Raw genomic sequence first — 18,337 nt, 5'->3', positions numbered from 1 at the left:
ATTCAGGATAGCTGAGACGTGGAAGAAGCCGATTGCCCGTCGACAGATGAAGGTGCTCTATCTACACGACGGAATACTATTAAGCCTTAAAAAGGGGGGAGATTCTGTTCCTTTTTTCTGTTCCGTGCTACAATATGGTTGAGCCTTGACGACATTACGCCCAGCGACATAAGCCAGTCACAAAAAGGCAAATACTGTATGAGTCACAGAGACAGAGTCACAGAGACAGAACGCGGAAAGGTGGTCACCAAGAACCGGGGACAAAGGAACGGGGAGCTAGAGTTTGCTGGCCACAGAGTGCCAGTCTGGGAAGATGAAAGAAATTCCGGGGAGGATAGTGGCGACGTGGCTCAACACTGTGAATGTGTTGGAACCCACTGAGCCACACGCCTAAAGATGGTTAACGTGGCAAATTTTGCGCTATGTCCGTCTTACCGTAATGTGCTGTTTTAATGTGCTGTTGACTTTCAGACGCACTTCGACCTGTTCTTCCTGGCTACAGCCTTGTTTGGATTCCCCAAACCTCCAGGAAAGAGCGAAGCATAACAACCTGGCATCCGCTTCTCATTACCTTTTGGAGCAAAGACTGTCGTCCTGTCTTCCAGCCGTTGGGTCCAGCTTGATTAGGTCTGGCAACACTCCTCTGGCCTTGGGAGCAGCAGGAAAGGCTGTCTCTGGAGCAGGGGTTTAACGGGAATTCAGGTCTTGTTGGCAGAAGAGACGTTTGCTGATTTTTTTTCTTTTTTTTCCTTTTTTTTTTTTTTTTTTGTCTTCACCATACCTGGCGGACGCTGCCTTGGGGGATGCGAAGCTGGTTCAGGCATCAGGGGCTACTGAACTGCGATGGACCCTAGGGATCATTTAATCCAAGGCCACTTGGGTATACAGACCACACATCACAGCAGGAAGGGACAGACCCAGGCCACCACCCTTTGCCCCACAACCGGCCTTCAATATTTTGTGCTTTGTTTGCTAACACCGTCCCCTGGAGAGGTTGTCACTGTGTGGAAAAGCCCTGGGAGGACGATGGCTGGACTTCTTACCTGCGGCCACCCAGGGTAAGGGCCGAGCTGTGACATGCACACGAGCTATTAGCTACAGATCCACTGTCCCCTGCAAGGAAGGAGAGACACTCCCGTGCTCTCAAAGGTCCCGAAATGCCCTCTGTACGCACAGGGTGCCGTGCTCACGCCTGAACAACGTTCACAAAATCATAAAGGAACGTTCACTGAGCCCTTCCCACAGACCAGCACTGCTCATGGATCAATGCACCAGAAGCACGACATTCCTCCCATTTTCTGGATGAGACAACTAAGGCCCAGAAAAATCAGGTAACTGCCCAAGGCACGTGGCTGGTAAAACGTTAACCTAGACTGGCTCCAAAGGCTAAATTGGCAAAGGGCTCCGCCCCATCTCCAACTGACTGATTTAAATCCCACATCCTTGTAATTCTCTTACGGCAAGCCCCACTCCTCCTTCAGACGGACAGACAGCATCTTGCTGGGGGTGCCCTGTCACCACCTCTTCTCCCGGGCCTTTGTGCCCAGTGTCCCCGGCCTGGGTGTGAGTGAACAATGCGGGCCAGTTAGAGGATTGACCGCTGGCCGCTGCTGCCCCCTGCTGGACGGACTGGGCTCAACAACTCCCTTCACAAGGGCCCCCAACTCCAGACAGCTGCTGTGGGCAGGTCTGCACACAGCCAGCAATGAGGGGTCATCCCTCCCCGCTGCTGGTCCGTGGCCTGCCAGGGCATGGGTGAGGGAGCTATGAGTGGCTTTCGCAGCCCCCTGAAGACACCCCCCGCCCACCACCCAGCCCCTGAGGGAGCCCTGGACGGGAGCTCTCCTTCATCCCGGGGGAGGGTTTCCACGCACATCTCCTCTGTCTTCCAGATATGTCCAGATTCCAAATCCCTGCCATCATGTCCCCCGCCGATGCCCTGGCCCAAGCCATCGGCTTTCTCCTGAATCGTTACAGCAGCCTCCTACGTGTCTCCCTGGTCCTGTCCTCATCCCTACAGCCCACCCTGAGCTCACCTCTCTGCTCCAGACCCTCCAGTAACATCCCATCTCCCCCAGCAGAGTATCCAGCGTCCTTCCAGTGACCATTAAGCCCCTTCATGACATAGTCCCCATTCGCTCTGTCTCACTGCACTGCAGCCCGCCCCTCCCCCACACGCACGTCCTGGTTGGTCCTCACACACACCTGGCACGTTCCTTGTTCAGGGACCTCCGCGCCTGCTGTTCCGCTGGCCTGGGATGCCCTTCGCTCCGCTGTGCGCATGGCTGTCTCCCCTCTCTGTGTCGCTCAATGTCACCTCATCAGAGGAGCTCTCCTGATCGTCCCGCAGCAAACAGAAACGGCCGCCGAGCACTTACCGTCCTCCTGTTTTCCTTCGGAAAACACCGCACCCTCGGATAGCTTCGTCCCCTCCCCGTCTCCCCGCGCCACGTACATTCACCCCGAGTGTGGAGACCTTGCCTCTTTGGTTCGCTGCTGGGCCCCCACCACCAGGGCCTGCACCAGAGGGTCACTGGGTGAGTTCATGAATTGACCAGTCCTGATCACTCCTTTACCCTCCCCCTGGGGAGGCTTGCTGCCCAAGCATCCCTACTAGGAGGCCCGCCCCTCTGTCTCTCCAAATCGTGCGTTGCTCTCAGGCCAGGTTCACTCTCGCCTCCTCCAGGAAGTCCTCAGAATAAATCCCAAACCGCATTGATCCTCCTTCCTATGAACTCCTTCACCTGCCTTCCGTCTGTACTACCTCTCCCTCTGGCGTAGTCCAGGAAAAATACTCTCCCGATTCGTGACGAGTGGTCTAGTCGTCTTGTCGACACATCATAAAACCTAGGGAGGAGAGACTGTGTGGTTTCAGTCTCTCCACGCTCTTAAAGAGTTGGGAACACATCGCTTCTCGGCCTTTTGGCCAAGATCAAGTGTCAAAGGCTGGGAACACAGAAGGCATTGAGCGCACACTCGTTAAAGGTGATAACTCTCTATTTTGTCCCGCCCTCCACACATGGAAAGTCCCAAACCCAGAAGGGGTGGACTCCCACTCAGGGGGAGTCCTCCTTAGCAATGAGCGGCCCGGATCTCTGTAACCCCGGGCCGTCTGGCAAGGCTCCGGGGAGAGCGAGTCCCCTCTTCTTTCCCATTTCTCCCCACAACGGCAGAACCGCCGAGGCTACAGGATTCCCACCGCGTGATGGACTAGCCCCGTGGCCCATCGTTCTGCAGGGAAGGAACAGATCGGCAGAACTACAAGTTCCCAAGTGCACTTTTGTATGAAACCAGTGTCCCCTCCTCTCTATGTCCCCTCTTTGATCCCACCCAACTTTCCCCTCGGGGAGTCTGAACCACCCACAGAGGCTCCGCGGCACGGCTCTCTCCCTGCCCAGCTGGGCGTGGACGTCCGCCTCACTGACCGAAAGATGTCCTCGGTCACCTCGGTTGGTGCCTGGAAATTCTTGGCGACCCTGGGCTTTCTAATTGCCTCCAGACGCGGAGGCCCCGGACGTCTCATACTGCACTCCAGCTGGAGCCCCCCCCAATGCTCTCCTCCAGCAGACATGGGGGTACAGCTGAGGACACAGCCCACACCCAAGAATGGCAGCCTCTCAGAGAAGGTGGGAATCAGTGAGGACGGCAAATGGCGAGCCAATTTAGCAGATAGGATACGCGGGGAACGGCTGCTCGCCTCGGGAGTCTATGGTAGAAAGTACAGATAATTCTGATTGTTGACTTGCATTCACTTCCCCTCCACCCTCCTCCCCTCTTGCCCCCAACGGAGAGGGGGGCTGTGAGCCAGAATACATTTGAATGGCAAAATAATTTATGCTTAATTAAGGTGCTGGATTTAAAATTAGAAGTTTAAATGCATAATCACATGGATTGTTTAATCTCATTGTTTTGCCACGCATTAGCCACAACCCTTTTAGATGTCTGTGACACGGGGACCTGCCCCCTCTTCCGAGCCTCCCTCTCCCCTCCTTTCTATAAACCAGGCCAAATTAATCTTCCTAAAACCCCACTCTGGTCATTTCACACACGTCCTCTCAATAATTGAGTAGTTGTCCATAATAGCCAATCGCTGGCACTTAGGACCCTGCACGGGGACCCAAGCCTTTTTCTCGTAGCACCACATCCCCGCACACCTATCCCCATCTCCCCTTCCCCCGGCCTGTCTACACACCTAGTGGCCCGTCCACATCCCTCTGCTCCCTCTCCTCCTCCCTCTGGGAGGGAGCCCTGCTACCTACCCAAATCCTGCCTGTTCCATAAGAATCTTTTTAATGAAAAAAAGCCACCTGCCTGTGAATCCTCCGATAATTACAACAAGAAGTCATCTGCCCCTGCCCCGTCACCGCCCCTGCTTGGGCTGAACAAGTTACGAGTTCCACCTAGCTGGCCCCGGAACCAGGAGCCTTGCTCTCCGAGCCTTTCCGTGGCCTACAGCAGGGGCTCCCTGACGATGCTTTTGGAGCAAGGATTTCTGAAAAAGAAGCCATGTTCCTCCTTACTCCTTCCTGATAGGCCAGAGGAGAGTAAGATGTGATGGGCTCCGAGCGGGATGCTTCCTCCACCGTAGGTGCCACAAAAACCCACGGGCTCGCGGTGCCTTCTATCACCTTTCTCTTTGCTCCTAATCAACCTCTCCCGTTGGCCACAACAGATATTTCTAACATTCATGCTATGTTCACACGCCCTCCCCAGCCTCCTCTCCCCTCTCTCAGCCACAGGTTCTCACTGTTATCTGACCCAGGGACAAGACACCATTAGAACTCTGCCCCCACGATCCAGACTCCAGGGGCAAGCTTACCTCATCTTTGGGGCCTCTCTCCAATCCTCTCTCACCAGCCCCTCACCAGCCCCTCTGCTCTGTCACCAGCCCTACGTCCATCACGTATGTCCCCTTTCTGGAGTATTTTCAATATTTCTCTCTATATAAGGCTTTACCTCCTAGAATATAAAATGCTCACACGTTTGCATTTCACAATTACGGGTCCACCCTTGTGAAGGTTAATTTTATGTGCCAACTTGATTGGCCCCAGATATCTGGTTCAACATTACTCCTGTGTGTGTCTCTGATGGTGTTTTCAGACAAGATTAGCATTTGAACCCAGTAGCTGGGTAAAGGCTGCCCTCCTCAGTGTGGACGGGCTTCCTCCGCTCTGCTGAGGATGTGAATAAAGCACAGCGGCCCAGGAAGGGAGAAGTTATTTTCTCTGCCCGAGTGGCCGAGCTGGGACATTGGTCACCCCGCCTACCCCCCACCTGTCAGTCTGGAACTTGCCCCAGTGGTTATCAGGTCTTTAGACTCAGACTGGAAACACAGCACCAAGTTTCCTGGGTCTCCAGCTGGCCAACCACGGATTATAGGGCTCTTCGGCCTTCATAATCACATGAGCTAATTCCTTGCAATAACTCTAGAGTGCTAGTTGGGTGACTGGAATGTGCCATGGCACTGGGCGAGGGCACCATCAAGGTTCCGTCTCGCCAAGTAGATGGTATGGCCTGTGGGTCTTTACTATTTGGAATCCAGAGACCAGAAGTCCTCTCCCCGGGGCAGGGTTTGGCGTTAGCATTTTATCTCTTGTCTTTTGCTGATCAACCCCCTTCTGTCTCCTTCTTGGATGTATTGATCCATCCAGCCATCTTAGAGCTTAATCTTGCTGACCGGAAAACCATTTCTATGTAAACTATTTCTATTGTGCATTCTCTTCTGAAAGAAATAGGTGCTTGTACCAAAACATGCAACAAAGTGAGCAGAATAAAATAAAATGCATCCTTCAAGTCTTTAAATAAATGCATATTTTTATAAATATTGGTTCACCATATGCGTTGTATTGAAACAAGATTTTCACTAACAATAAACTGTAAATGAATTTCCATGCCATTAAATGCTCTACCGTCACAGCATTTTTATGGCTTTGTACAACTCTACGAATCAATGTACCATAATTTATTTGGCCAATTCCCTATTGTTGGCTATTTGGGCTATTTCCAATGACCCTCCCAAAGAGAAATCTCACTACAGAAATGGCTTGCAATTATCCAAGTGACACTATTTCAGCTTCAACAATTTTAAGATCTAATATCCACTGAGGACTATTTCTTCACCATCTCCCCTGTTCCCTTGGTCTTAACTCCCACACTGCATCACATTTCTAATTACACTGTCCCTTTGTACCTTCTGGGGAAGCTCTTGTTTCTTACGCTTCCCTCGAAGTCTTCTAAACTAGCTCAGCCATGTATTCTTTTTTTTAAAAAAAATAGCTTTTTCAGGGGCGCCTGGGTGGCTCAGTTGGTTAAGCGTCCAACTTTTAATCTCTGCTCAGATCATGATCTCGTGGTTTGTGAGATCGAGCCCCATATCAGGCTCTGTGCCTGCTTGGGATTCTGTCTCTCCCTCTCTCTGCCCCTCCCAGCTTGTAGTCTCTCTGTCTCTCTCAAAATAAATGAATAAATAAATAAATAAATAAACTTTTAAAAATTAGTTTTTTAGCATGATTTCAAAAGCAATCATCATCTCACTGTGGAAAACAGAAAATACAGATAAAAATCTAAAACATCTCATTTAGAGATAACCACTCTGAATGCTTGAATTCCGTCTTCCCAATCTTTCTCTAAGGATAATATCATACATACTTTATCAAAAATAAATTCACACTAGACATCCTGACCTCCAGAAGTTTTTTTACCCACTGGAAGTGTTTGTAAATGCCCCTTTTCTTATAGTCACTTCAACACACAAACACGCAAGTTTTTGAAACTTTGCCAATCTAATATCATGTTTTAATTTGCATTGTTTGGAATACTCAGGAAGTTTAACATCACTTTAAGTGATTTATTGGCATTTTAACTAATTTTTTGTGAAATGTCCATAAATATTCTTGGCTCTTTTTGCATTGGAGATTGGATTGTGTTTATTGACTCTTAAGAAGCCCTTTACATATGAAGGTTTGTTCGTCTTTCATATTTCCCACAAGTGTTTTTCCCATTTGTTTTTAGGGCTTTTTGATATTTAGAAATTTAATGCTACTTGTTTGGGCAAATCTATCTTCTTCCAGATTCTACCTTCGTTTTAATATTTAGGGAGACCTTCTTCATCTCAAGGTAATAAAAATATGTATCTATAATCTCCTTTAATGGTCACATGGTTTTATTTTCCTTATTTATTTTTTAATATAATTCATTGCCAAATTGGCTAACATACAGTGTGTACAAGGTGCTCTTGGTTTTGGGGGTAGATTCCCGGGATTCATCGCTTACTCTTTTTAATTTTTTTAATGTTTATTTATTTTTGAGAGAGAGCATGAATCGGGGAGGGTCAGAGAGAGAGGGAGACACAGAATTGGAAGCAGGTTCCAGGCTCTGAGCTGTCAGCACAGAGCCCGACGCAGGGCTTGAACTCACCGACTGTGAGATCATGACCTGAGCCAAAGTCAGACACTCAACCGACTGAACCACCCAGGCGCCCCCATCGCTTACTCTTAAATACAGAGAACAAACTGAGGGTTGATAGAGGGGACGGGGGAGAAGGGAAAATGGGTGATGGGCATTGAGAATAGCACTTGTTGGGATGAGCACTGGGTGTCATTTTCCTTATTCGAACTTTTAAATCATCTGGAGTTTCTTTTGGTGTATCAGAGTACAGACTTGATGTTTTGCTTTTCTAATTATCTCAATTCTATTTATTGAAATCCTTCTTTTCCTGATGCCTTAAGTGCCTGTATTTCATATTCTAAACCCACTTATTGGTTCTGCCTCCGAACTTTGTATTCTCTTCCATTGATCTTCTGTAGAATCTTCTGCCAATACCACATTTCAAGAATTACCGTAGCTTCTTGGACATTCTAATGAATTTATTTTTCCAGGATTCTCTCCTCCATACCCTGCCCAATTTTCTAACTTTGCTGGAATATAAATAAGCCATTTTTTTTTTCATTTTGGAAGGGAAATAGACCAGCTTACTGAACATTTCCAGCAGTTCAAGTGAATATTTTTTCAGTTGACTCTCTTGGGTTTTCCAAATAACTGCATCATCTGCAGATAATAATTGGTCATTCTGATTTATTTAAAGGTATTTATTGTTCTTATTTCTTTTTCTGCTTATCACACTGGCTAAAACTTCTCGAGGAATGTAGAATACTGTCAGAGGTCTTCTCGGCCACGTGCTTCCATATGCAAAACTTGAACTTGTGAGATGCTTCTGGCCTCCCTCTCATCTCACATCTTTTTCCTTGGGAGCATTTTATTGGTATCTTCGGGAAGAACTCGCTTCCATAGCTCAGCCCTTTCTGGATACTCTTTGGGTCTGCCTATCTGAGAGGGTGCTCTTTGACCTCTCTGCTTCCTGGGAAGGTCAGTGCCACCTGGGTGTGGGTGGAGAAAGGAAGGTCGGAGTGACGAGTGATTGTGCATCTTGCCTAATTCGGGGATCGCCAGCCAGCTTCTCTGGCTTCAGATCTGAAGCCACCTTCTTCAGTTGGCTTTATCATCATGAAGCTGACATTTTGAGCCGTATCTCTTTGATGTCTCCACTCAACTGATTCCAAACTGAGACAGGGAAGAAGTGATGATACAAGCTTGCCTGTTTTGTTCTTGACCATGGTAAAAATATCTCTGTTCCAGCATCACGCATGAGGCTGCTTGTTACTTTTAGAAGAATAACCCCTACCACGTAGGAAAATGTTCTTTAATTCTAGCTTACTAGAGGTTTTAGTAAGAAATGGGTGTTAGATGCCATAAAACTTTATTTTAGCATCTATTGAGATCATTATATCGCTTCTCTTTTGACATATTATGAAGTAAAGTGTATTAGGAGATATTTTTAAGTTAAACAAATTTTGCAGTCCACGATACACCCCACTTGGTCTTATGTATTACTCTTTCAATGCATTGGTGGATTTGATCTGTGGACATTTTACTTGGATTTTTTGACAATTATATTTGTAATTGATGTTTGTCCACCTTTGTTGTTCCTGTTATGATTGCTATCATGTTTGTGGTGCTTTATCTCGGCCTTTTGTGAGCACTTCTTTAACAGAATATTTTTAGTTTCACCAACAAAATTGACGTGCTTTGGTTCTCTACCCTCTCCTTATTTCGTTTTTATTTCGTTTCATTTTCTCCCAAATATCACGCATTGCATTAAGACTCTCAGATGAGTTAAAATATATTCTTCCTGAAGATTTAAAACTATGTTCTATATCTGGATATAGCCTCTTTCTCCCTAAGATTATGTATTTGCACCTGTCCTCTTGGCATTTTATTGCCAAGAGGTACTTTTTAATACTGTCTCTTCAAAATAATGTTGAGTTTTTAAATTATCTTCACTACTCTTCTATTTATTCTGCATCATACTCTCCTAAATCTATTAGTCTGCTTTTCAGGGTTTATTTTTATATTGGTGTTGAAGTGAATGTTTAGTCCGATTTCCCTTCTTTCTTGTTTGATAATAAAAGCATTGAAGGCTAGAAATTTTCTTCTGAGGATGGCTTTGGCCACCTCTAGTAAACTTTGCTATACCTCGCCCTTGTCATCCATCTGAAACAATTTCTCATCACTGACTTATAACCTGTGAGCTACTCATTAACAAATGGTTTCGTTTGTTTCCAATACCCAAGTGCTGCAACCATCTTTGCTTGTCCTAAAGATATTGTCATATTTTCATTTTATCCACTTTCATGGTCAGAGAATATAAACACACGTCTCTGGAAATCTATTAATGTTTTCTGTATGGCCTTCCGTGGATGCGAACAAATGTCTGCACAACAACACATGTTGCAGGGACATTTGAAAAGACCACGTGTTGTCAATTTACATACTGCAGAGTGCAACGTGGATCTACTATGTCTATTTATTTACTAAATAATAACGGACTGCCTGGGACATTGGGCAGTTTCCTACTGATTACTGTCCAGTCTCGTCCTGGTTGAGACATGTTTATCTTCACACCGCCATTCCATCACAAAGTCTCGTGTCCGCTTTTCCACTAGGCTGCCTACCTTTTGCTAATTGATTTGCAGGGTCTCCCTTTGTGGTGGGATTTTGAGATTTCAGACCACTACAAGTGAGTTTCCCACAAGTTACGAGTCAATGAGAGAGAAAGGAGAAAACTGGACAATCTTGGAAACACCAAATATCACCCAAAGCAGATGCTGGTTGGCTGACAGGTGGACCTTTGAAACATGGGGTCTACAAGATGACCTAAGGGATCCCTCAGCCCTGAATCGGTCCCCATGGAGATTCCTGGTATTCATAATGGAAAGCCCACTGTTCTTAATCTGTCTCGGGTGGACAATACTGTCATCCATACTCCACCTCTCCCAGCCCATCGTTTTTTGGTTTCAAAGTATGAATAAACTCTCAACAAAAGCTCTTGGGAATATTTCTGCCTTGTGTGTGTTTCAGTTGCTTTTTTCTTTGAAACTGTCCATTTCTATCTTTTTTATATTGTGAGGTACGAGATGCATATGGAAAAGTTACACACACACACACACACACACACACACACACAACATAACAGCTCAATGAATTACCACAAACACCCTTGTAACCACCAAGCAGTTCAAGAAGGAGAACATTGCCTGAAGACTCTCTATGCCCCTTCCCAAGCACTGCCTCCTCTTTCTCTTGAAAAGACAATCATTGGGGAGCCTGGGTGACTCAGTTGGTTAAGCATCCTACTTTGGCTCAGGTCCTGATCTTATGGTTCATGAGTCTGCACCCCGCATCAGACTCTGTGGTGACAGCTCAGAGCCTGGAGCCTGCTTCGGATTCTGTCTCCCTCTCTCTGTCCCTCCCCTGCTTGCACTCTGTCTCTCTCTCTCTCTCTCTCTCTCTCTCTCAAAAATAAACACTAAAAAAATTTTTTTAAGAAAAAGCAATCACTGTCTTAATTTCCATCTGTATAGTTTACCTTTGCCTATTTCCAAATTTTATGTAAATGGTGTCCCATGGTATTTGTTCTCTTATATCTGGCAACTTTCATTTACTCAACATTATGGTTGTGAGAGTCAAGCACTTGTCCCAAGTAACTGTGGAGTATCCTCCCTCGTTACTCTACATGTCTCTTTCAGGAATACACCACATGTTATCTGTCTGTTCTACGGTGGATGACATCTGCATTGTTCCTAGTTTGAAATGGCTGATGTGGGAAGTGTTTCTGAAGCAGGCATGACTGTCCTCCTGAGAAGCCACTCTGCCCACAGGTGCCAGGCATCAGGAACAGAGGGTGACGTGAGACACTGGTGTTCTGGGTGCACTCTTGTTCTCGGGGCCCCTCTCCGAACGTGCTGAGGCAGGATCACCCCAGGGCTCCTTCTCTGCGTTCCCTTCCACTCACACCCCCCATGAGCTGGCCAGCCCGTCCTCAGTCTTGCCTGCTCGACTTGTCGCGGGAATCGCTCAAACTTTTTGCCCTCGTGATGCATTCTGCCCTAAGTTCAACCACTGACAGATCTTCTCCATTTTTCTCCTTTTCCTTCATGTCTAAGATTATCTGAGATGGGAGGAGTTAAAATTTGAAAGCAGATTACTGTCTCAAACTGCCCTTCCGCAGTTTGAGTGACTTTACACACTTACTTCTCAGCGGGCAAACTTTTCACTTGCCATCATTATGCTTGACAGATGCATCACTGTCACCCGGCCAATGACACTGATGCACATAATTAGCTGTGAGACTTAATAAGCTGTGATCCTGGTGGTCCAGTCTCTTGCTTAGGGGAACACCATCCGGCAACCAAAGATTTTGCCTTTTTTTCTTTTTTTCTTTAAATGATGCCTCTCTTCATCCCCTTCTCACATACATGATGCTTGCTCCTAGACCTTCTTCTCCCAAAGTTCCCCCAATACTCCTGGTCCCTGCCTTGCCCTTGTGCATTTCTGCTTCCCTCCCGCTGTTTCCTCATTTTTTCTCCCAAGACTCCATCTGGAAAAAAGACCAAAGAACAGAAAGGAAAGATGAGGGAGAAACAGACTACAAGAGAGCAGAATGGGGTCTGCAGGGAGGGGGTCAGACAGCCAAGATGCTCGACCAGGGAGTTTTAAGAAACACACCTAGATGGGGCGCCTGGGTGGTTCAGTCAGTGAAGCGTCCGACTCTTGCTTTCAGCTCAGGTCATGATCTCATGGTTCATGAGTTCAAGCCCCACATCCTGCTGTCAGCATGGAGCCTGCCTGGGATTCTCTCTCTCCCTCTCTCTCTCTCTCTCTCTCTGACCCTCCTCCGCTCTCTCAAAATAAATGAACTTCAAAAAAATTTTTAAAAAAAGAAGCAGCACCCGTAGACCGCACATATTTGCACCTTCGCTCTGCCACTTAGCCACAACGGGACTCCAAGAAAATTGTCTCACCACTCGGTTTCCTCCTCTGCCGGGTGGTGATAATGGTAGACTTGCCGTGCAAGACTGTTGCAAAGGGAAAACGAGTTTATACATGCAACACCTTTAGACGCGTGCCTGGTGTGTGTCACGAACAATATCATCAGTGTGGAGTATATCGTCCCCTAGACCCCCAGCACATCGAGAAGTGCCTGGCAGACGCTAGGGCTCAAAAAGTGTTTATTGAATGAAACTCGTTTGTTTGTTATTTTGTCTTTGAGAGTTACATTAATGGAAACGTCTGCATCCCCAATTGTACAACCCCATTTTTGTGCCATCATAAATCATGCCCCGACAGAAAAAAAAAAAAAAAAAAACCCTCGCAAAAGTTGTAAATGGTTTTCATCACATCTCGTTTGTGCCCATATCCCATTGCGTTGTTTCAAGCCTTCGAAAACACAAAGGAAATGAAAGAGCCCTCTGTCTTCCCCTTGCACAAAGAGCTGCCCATAAAGACCACATAACAATGCCACTTTACAAAGTGGCTCCCCATGGCCCAGTAGGTTGATGGGCAAGCCAGTCCCGCCACGCCACGGTAAATACATTCACACAAATGTCCTGGTTGAAACCATCGAGCCCGAAAAGCTATGAAAAACCCATTAGAAAGGGATATAGAGGAAACTTCAGCCAAATTAAAAGGCTTCTGACTGCAGGGAGAAGCATCTGCGTTGCCGGAGACCGTGGAGTCGGGCTGCAGGCACCAGAGAGAGAACAGAACGGAATGGGAGACAGACGGTAGCATGGCCTGGAGGGGGCCCCAGGGCAACCCCGAGCTGGGAGCATCCACAGCTGGATTTAAAGGTGAGGTATGAACCAAGGGCGCTGGGGACCTAATGTGGGGAACACGCATGTCAGAGGAGCGGCTCTCTAGAACTTCAGGAAATAGCGGGGGCATTTCAGGCTCAAAGAAGAAATCAGTCTCAGAAGCGGATCCGTGTCAGGGTCACTTTGAATGCATCTGGATATGCCCAGTGCCTGTCGCTTCCCCTGAGTTCGCAAGGAGGTCTGAGTATTTGGGAAGGAGGTCTGAGTATTTGGGACCCAACATTTCTCCCAGACCGTGACCCTCCACTGGCAACCTAGTCTCGCTGACGTTCAACCCTCACACGGTGCTGAGACCAAATGGGACCCAAACTGCATCCATTTACTTATTAAGCATTGTTATTTTGCTGCAAAAGAATTACAAACCAAGCCAAAAACCAAAACCCGATTTTTTTTGTTTCAAGTTCTACGGCTGGCGGTCTCTGAAGGCATGCCAGGGGGGCTCTGCACCGTCCAACTTCTGCACCTGACCTCATTTGGATGCAAACCCGCACGACGTGGAAATCTCCAGATAATGTTTGTGTTTTTCTGTGACGACCTGTGTTACTAGTTCCCAACCAAACACATTTGCAAACAAACTGACGTAAGTCACATACAGCATATCACTGAAAATACGTGAATTGTGGTGCCCTCTGATGCTTATTTAAACATTAAACTAGAACAACGGAGCGACCTTTATCTGATTCAGAGAAAGCCAGGATCTGTCTACCACTGATTGCTTAAACACAGTCTGCACCTTTCAAGGACACTCACTGAAGGAGGTAGTCACGTATAAGATTTCCAAGAAGTGAAGGGGCCAGTACTGGTGCTGGGCTCCTTCCTCCTCAAATAACGTCAGGCTGTGGGGCACTGAGGCAGGGTGGGCAGTGGAGGGGGTGGGCCACATGCGCTAATCAAAAAAGGAGAGGTAAAGCGAGATTAGAAGAGTTCACACTGAAATAAAGAAATTCGTGTTGCCTTAAATACAATTTGTGTTAGTTGCATTTCAATTCCTAATTTATACATGGCGGGGTTGATAAAGAATTGCATTATAACAAAATTAGCCCAAATAATTAGCATAGTGTATGTGCTACTGATTAAACACCCAGCAGACAGCGTGGTAATTAAGATCGGAGAGTGCCGTATTTTGAGCTTTGTCATCGTATTATCTGCCTAACGAGTGCTTCATTTTTACCTCCCTTCTGATTTGAAGTTTGATAGCAATCTATAATAATTCTCGGGTTTTTTTCTTTAAATCGCCTCACCCAAATTCCAGTAATTTCTCTCTGGCCGCTACCCTCCTTCACTTTGTATTAACACAAACGGCCCTGGTGTTAAATTTTTTTCTAAATGTAAGGCGTTTGAGGCTGCCAAGCATCTGTGCTTGGAGATTCAGGTTCAAACGTCTCTCTCAAAAACCCACAATTCTTGGGCTGAAGAAGGAGCCAGGGGCCAACCACACTCTCTGTGACTTGGGTCAGACATCTGAACCCGAGGCTGATCCGCTGAGTGAAGATCTCACTTTTGGGCAAAGTCCGTTGCCAGGGATTCCCAAGATGTCTCCATCAGGGTCCATTTTTTCAGTCCCTGTGACACTGGATGGCAGTCCCTCGAGTGGCCGTGGCTCCTTGCTCATTGAGGACCCCAGCCCACGATGCCACTGCTCCGTGGTTGAGCTGCTCACTCAACATACAGTGAGATTTTATCGTGGAAGGCAAGAGTTCAATTGCCAAAGACCAGAAGGCTCAGGGGGTTCATCCACAGTCTTTATTACAGGCTGAGCCACCTCTGTCCCATCTCTTTAGACTATCGGCACAAGTCCGTGACTTTAAAGGTAGAGAGAACACACTACCTACGCTTTCAGCCGCAAGCCACTCATGAAGAGCGCGTAAGGAATCAAGACAGAAAGTCTGGTGGTTGGCGGCCCAGAGCTGAGGCAAAGGTTCAGAAATGTCATCGAGAAGCCATCTCTTTCCCTCCTGTTCCCTTCCCCTCAGGGGGCCCTTCGTCTCATGACTGCCCCCTGGCTGTTAAGATGGCGGCCACGTCTCCACACATCATATCCATGTTCAAGGGAAGAAGAAAAGAGGAGTGCCCGCTACTGCTTCTCCTTTCAACCAGTTTCAGGACAGAATCTCACTCCTGCTAAAAGAAGCTGCTGTTCAACAGGACCTACGAGAGCTATCTTTTAAAATAGCGTCCCTTTGCACTTGTCAGGATGAGCACTGGGCATTGCACGTAAGTGATGAATCACGGGAATCTACCCCAAAACCAAGAGCGCGCTGTATACACTGTATGTTAGCCAACTTGACGGTAAATTATATTAAGAAATAAAAATAAAATAAAATAGCGTGTCTTTTCCCTCTTCCCCCACTTACCAACAAGTCTACTGCCCCACCTCTAGAATAACCCTTAACTGAGGCCCTCAGGGAAGACGGATTCCCAGCACCCCGTGAAGGAAGAGGCTGCCAACCACTGGCCCTCCCCAGCAGCTGCAACGGAGCCAGGTTTGTTCTATTTATAGCAACGCCCACAGTCCTCTGCGAACAGCTGTTACCGTTGGACTCAGTTGAGAAGAAGAGAAGTCTGGTCAATACGCAGACTTCATCCAACCCTGATGGCCTTCCCGATTACCCGCTCAACTCCGGTTTAGTGAAGAGATTAAAGTCTGCCCTGGACGCCAGGGATGAGGAGAGAGTGAGCCACTTGGTCTGTGCTGAAGTGAGGCACGTGGACGCGGTGATGGAACTGGACGAAAGACCCCTCTGCCCAGCCGCCCCCCACCCCACCGTGTGCTCGTAGGTAACCATAATGCATCTGAATCTTAACTCCGCCTCTTGAGCGCGTGGGAGGGCTGGGCTTGAAAAAGGCACATGAGCGGTGCTTGGCCGCCTGGTTCCTGTTTATACACACACACTGTGCGTATCTGTGTGTGTTGCTGTGCATCCATTAGCACACCATTCAAAGGACTTAGAAAGAGGAAAAGTAATCCATGCCCCCCCTCCCGTGCTCACAAGGCACCTGTTTTCAGTTTTGCCCTGACTTTGCATGTGTAAATTTCCCCGACTTATGACCACGCGTAGGCGTGACTGCCTTCTGCTCTGTTGAGTTACTATATCTAAAGTATTTGCCACGGCGCTGCATAGCCTTCTGAATTTCGATCACCTATTGAGGTGATGAATCCCAAAATGCTTAAACCAAATGCCTACAAGAGGGGAATATTTGTTTCCATTTTAACTACTGTCAATAATGCTGTAACTGGCGTCTTTAGTAGCCTCTGGATGGCTTTTTTCTTATTCAGGGTATATCCTTAAAATAAATTCTTGGGAGCGGTATTACTGGAAGAAGGACAGAAAAATCACCGAAGTATTTCCTGAAAGGGTGTCTATTCCCCCTGCCGATGAGGGTGTCCCGCTGCACCCTGAGCATTGCTGGTGACGAATATCTATCCTCAAGCCACCAACACAAGTGTGCCCTTGTCACGTCCACAGCCCGCCTGCCTATCTTTTCTTTACCGCTCAGGACAAAGTCTTATCCGTAGGGTTTTGTCTTTCTTCGTAGACCCCTTCCCACGTGACTTGTCTATTCAGGTCCTTGGGCTCACTCTCCCCATTTCTTTGTATTTTGTTCCGTCATTTCATGGAACTTCTGTGTATAACGCATGAGAGTATTTTCCCTCATGCAAGATTTACTCTAATTGCATGGTGCTGTGTTCTAACTTGTCACATGCACTTGGCCCCTGCGAGGTGTACCAGGCTTTTCTCCACGTACTAGACAGAGTCGCTCCCAACACACGCGTGTGCCTGCACACGCATGTACCTGTGCACGTGCTCACATCCACAGGCACACACGCACGCACAGACACATGCTCACACATGCAGGAAGTATGCCAAAAGGGAGCATGTGTGGGACATTGGTGCCAGCCAGTGGGGCTGTCATGGGGTGAAGAAGGAGATCCATTTTGGAACGCGAGGCGGTGACCACCCATCCACTCCCTCGTGACATGGGTGCCGTGTACTTTCGGTGCTGCCTCTCACTGGAGACTTGAGCAAGCTGCTTTGGGCTTTAGGGAGAAACTATCTCCTATGTCCTCTTTTCCTTGGTTTTCCTGCTATCTAAGGCCATGATCAGGGCCAGAGCGAGGCCCAGGAGCCACGAGCCCAAAGAACAACCCACTTTTGCTCCGACCTTAGCGTTGCATAGACAGGTCCTGCAGCCTCAGCAAGCCAGCGCCCATTACACTCACCAGTGCAGGAGACTGCCCTGGGGTGCAGGGAGGGGACCTTGTGGTCACCACCTGCTGTACGGTCCGGGAGCTTTGAGCTCTGTGTTTTGCATTTGCCTCTCAGAGCTGCCCTGCACTCGACCTGCCCCAGGCTGACCTTATGAACCACATCATCTGCCGCGTGCTCTCTGACTCCTCTTGGGCGCAGCTAATGGAAGGTGCTAGAAGCGCCGGGAAGGCTGGGTACCTGCTCCCAGGCGTCCCCTCCTTGCCAGATCTCTGCTATAATCTGGCTTCATCTTTACGCCGAAGGCTCAGCTCCCGGGGACGGGGGCTCCCACTTTGACCGTGGCCACCTCTAATTGGTCTCCCTGAACCCTGCCTACCTTTGTTACACCGATGGTCACACCGTTTTCTGCCATGCTTAAAGGCAGGTGCCCCCTTTCCACATCCGCCTTCCCAAGCCATCCCAGCTGCTTGGGGAGCTGTGTCGCAATCCCCAGTTTCAAAGAGTATTCCTTTCACATTACTAACTGCCCTGCACAGTCTTCACTGTCCCCTCCCCACCCCGACTTGGCTGAACACTTGAAAGCAATGAAATTTGCGTTAGACGAGTGTCATTCTTTCCCACGATGAACCCCCTCCATTCTATACCATATACATATATACTTCTCTCCACCAAACGGCACCATTCAAAGGGGCAAGAACAGTCCGTTGCTCGTGACACATTTTAAGGACTTGGGTGAGTTCCGGGCTGTTTTCATTTCAAGACGATCACACACTGAATGATTCAGCGTGTGACCCCAAGGCACATCTTGCTACCAGTGACTCTATTATAGGGAAGGCAGGCTGGCCTTGAACCTGAGGGCAGAGAGTGCAACATGCTCAGACCTGTGTTCCGTGTGTCACTCCGGACACAATGTAA

General features: G+C 47.8%; 1 protein-coding gene across 1 annotated transcript in view; it reads left to right on the top strand.

Annotated features, from left to right (window-relative positions):
• Positions 1–13,126: 13,126 nt before the first annotated feature.
• The window catches only part of ASB18 (ankyrin repeat and SOCS box containing 18), a 63,379-nt gene continuing 58,168 nt past the window's right edge, over positions 13,127–18,337 (top strand). Inside the window, exons 1-2 of the mRNA XM_086715230.1 lie at positions 13,127–13,187; positions 15,757–15,977. Coding sequence (XP_086571356.1) covers positions 13,127–13,187; positions 15,757–15,977 — 282 coding nt within the window. The remainder of the gene's footprint in view (positions 13,188–15,756; positions 15,978–18,337) is intronic.

This window comes from Puma concolor, chromosome C1, assembly GCF_028749965.1.
Source record: "Puma concolor isolate L17-30 chromosome C1, mPumCon1.1.hap2, whole genome shotgun sequence".
Classification (NCBI taxonomy): Eukaryota; Metazoa; Chordata; class Mammalia; order Carnivora; family Felidae; genus Puma; species Puma concolor.
This window is presented reverse-complemented; position numbering and strand designations above follow the sequence as displayed.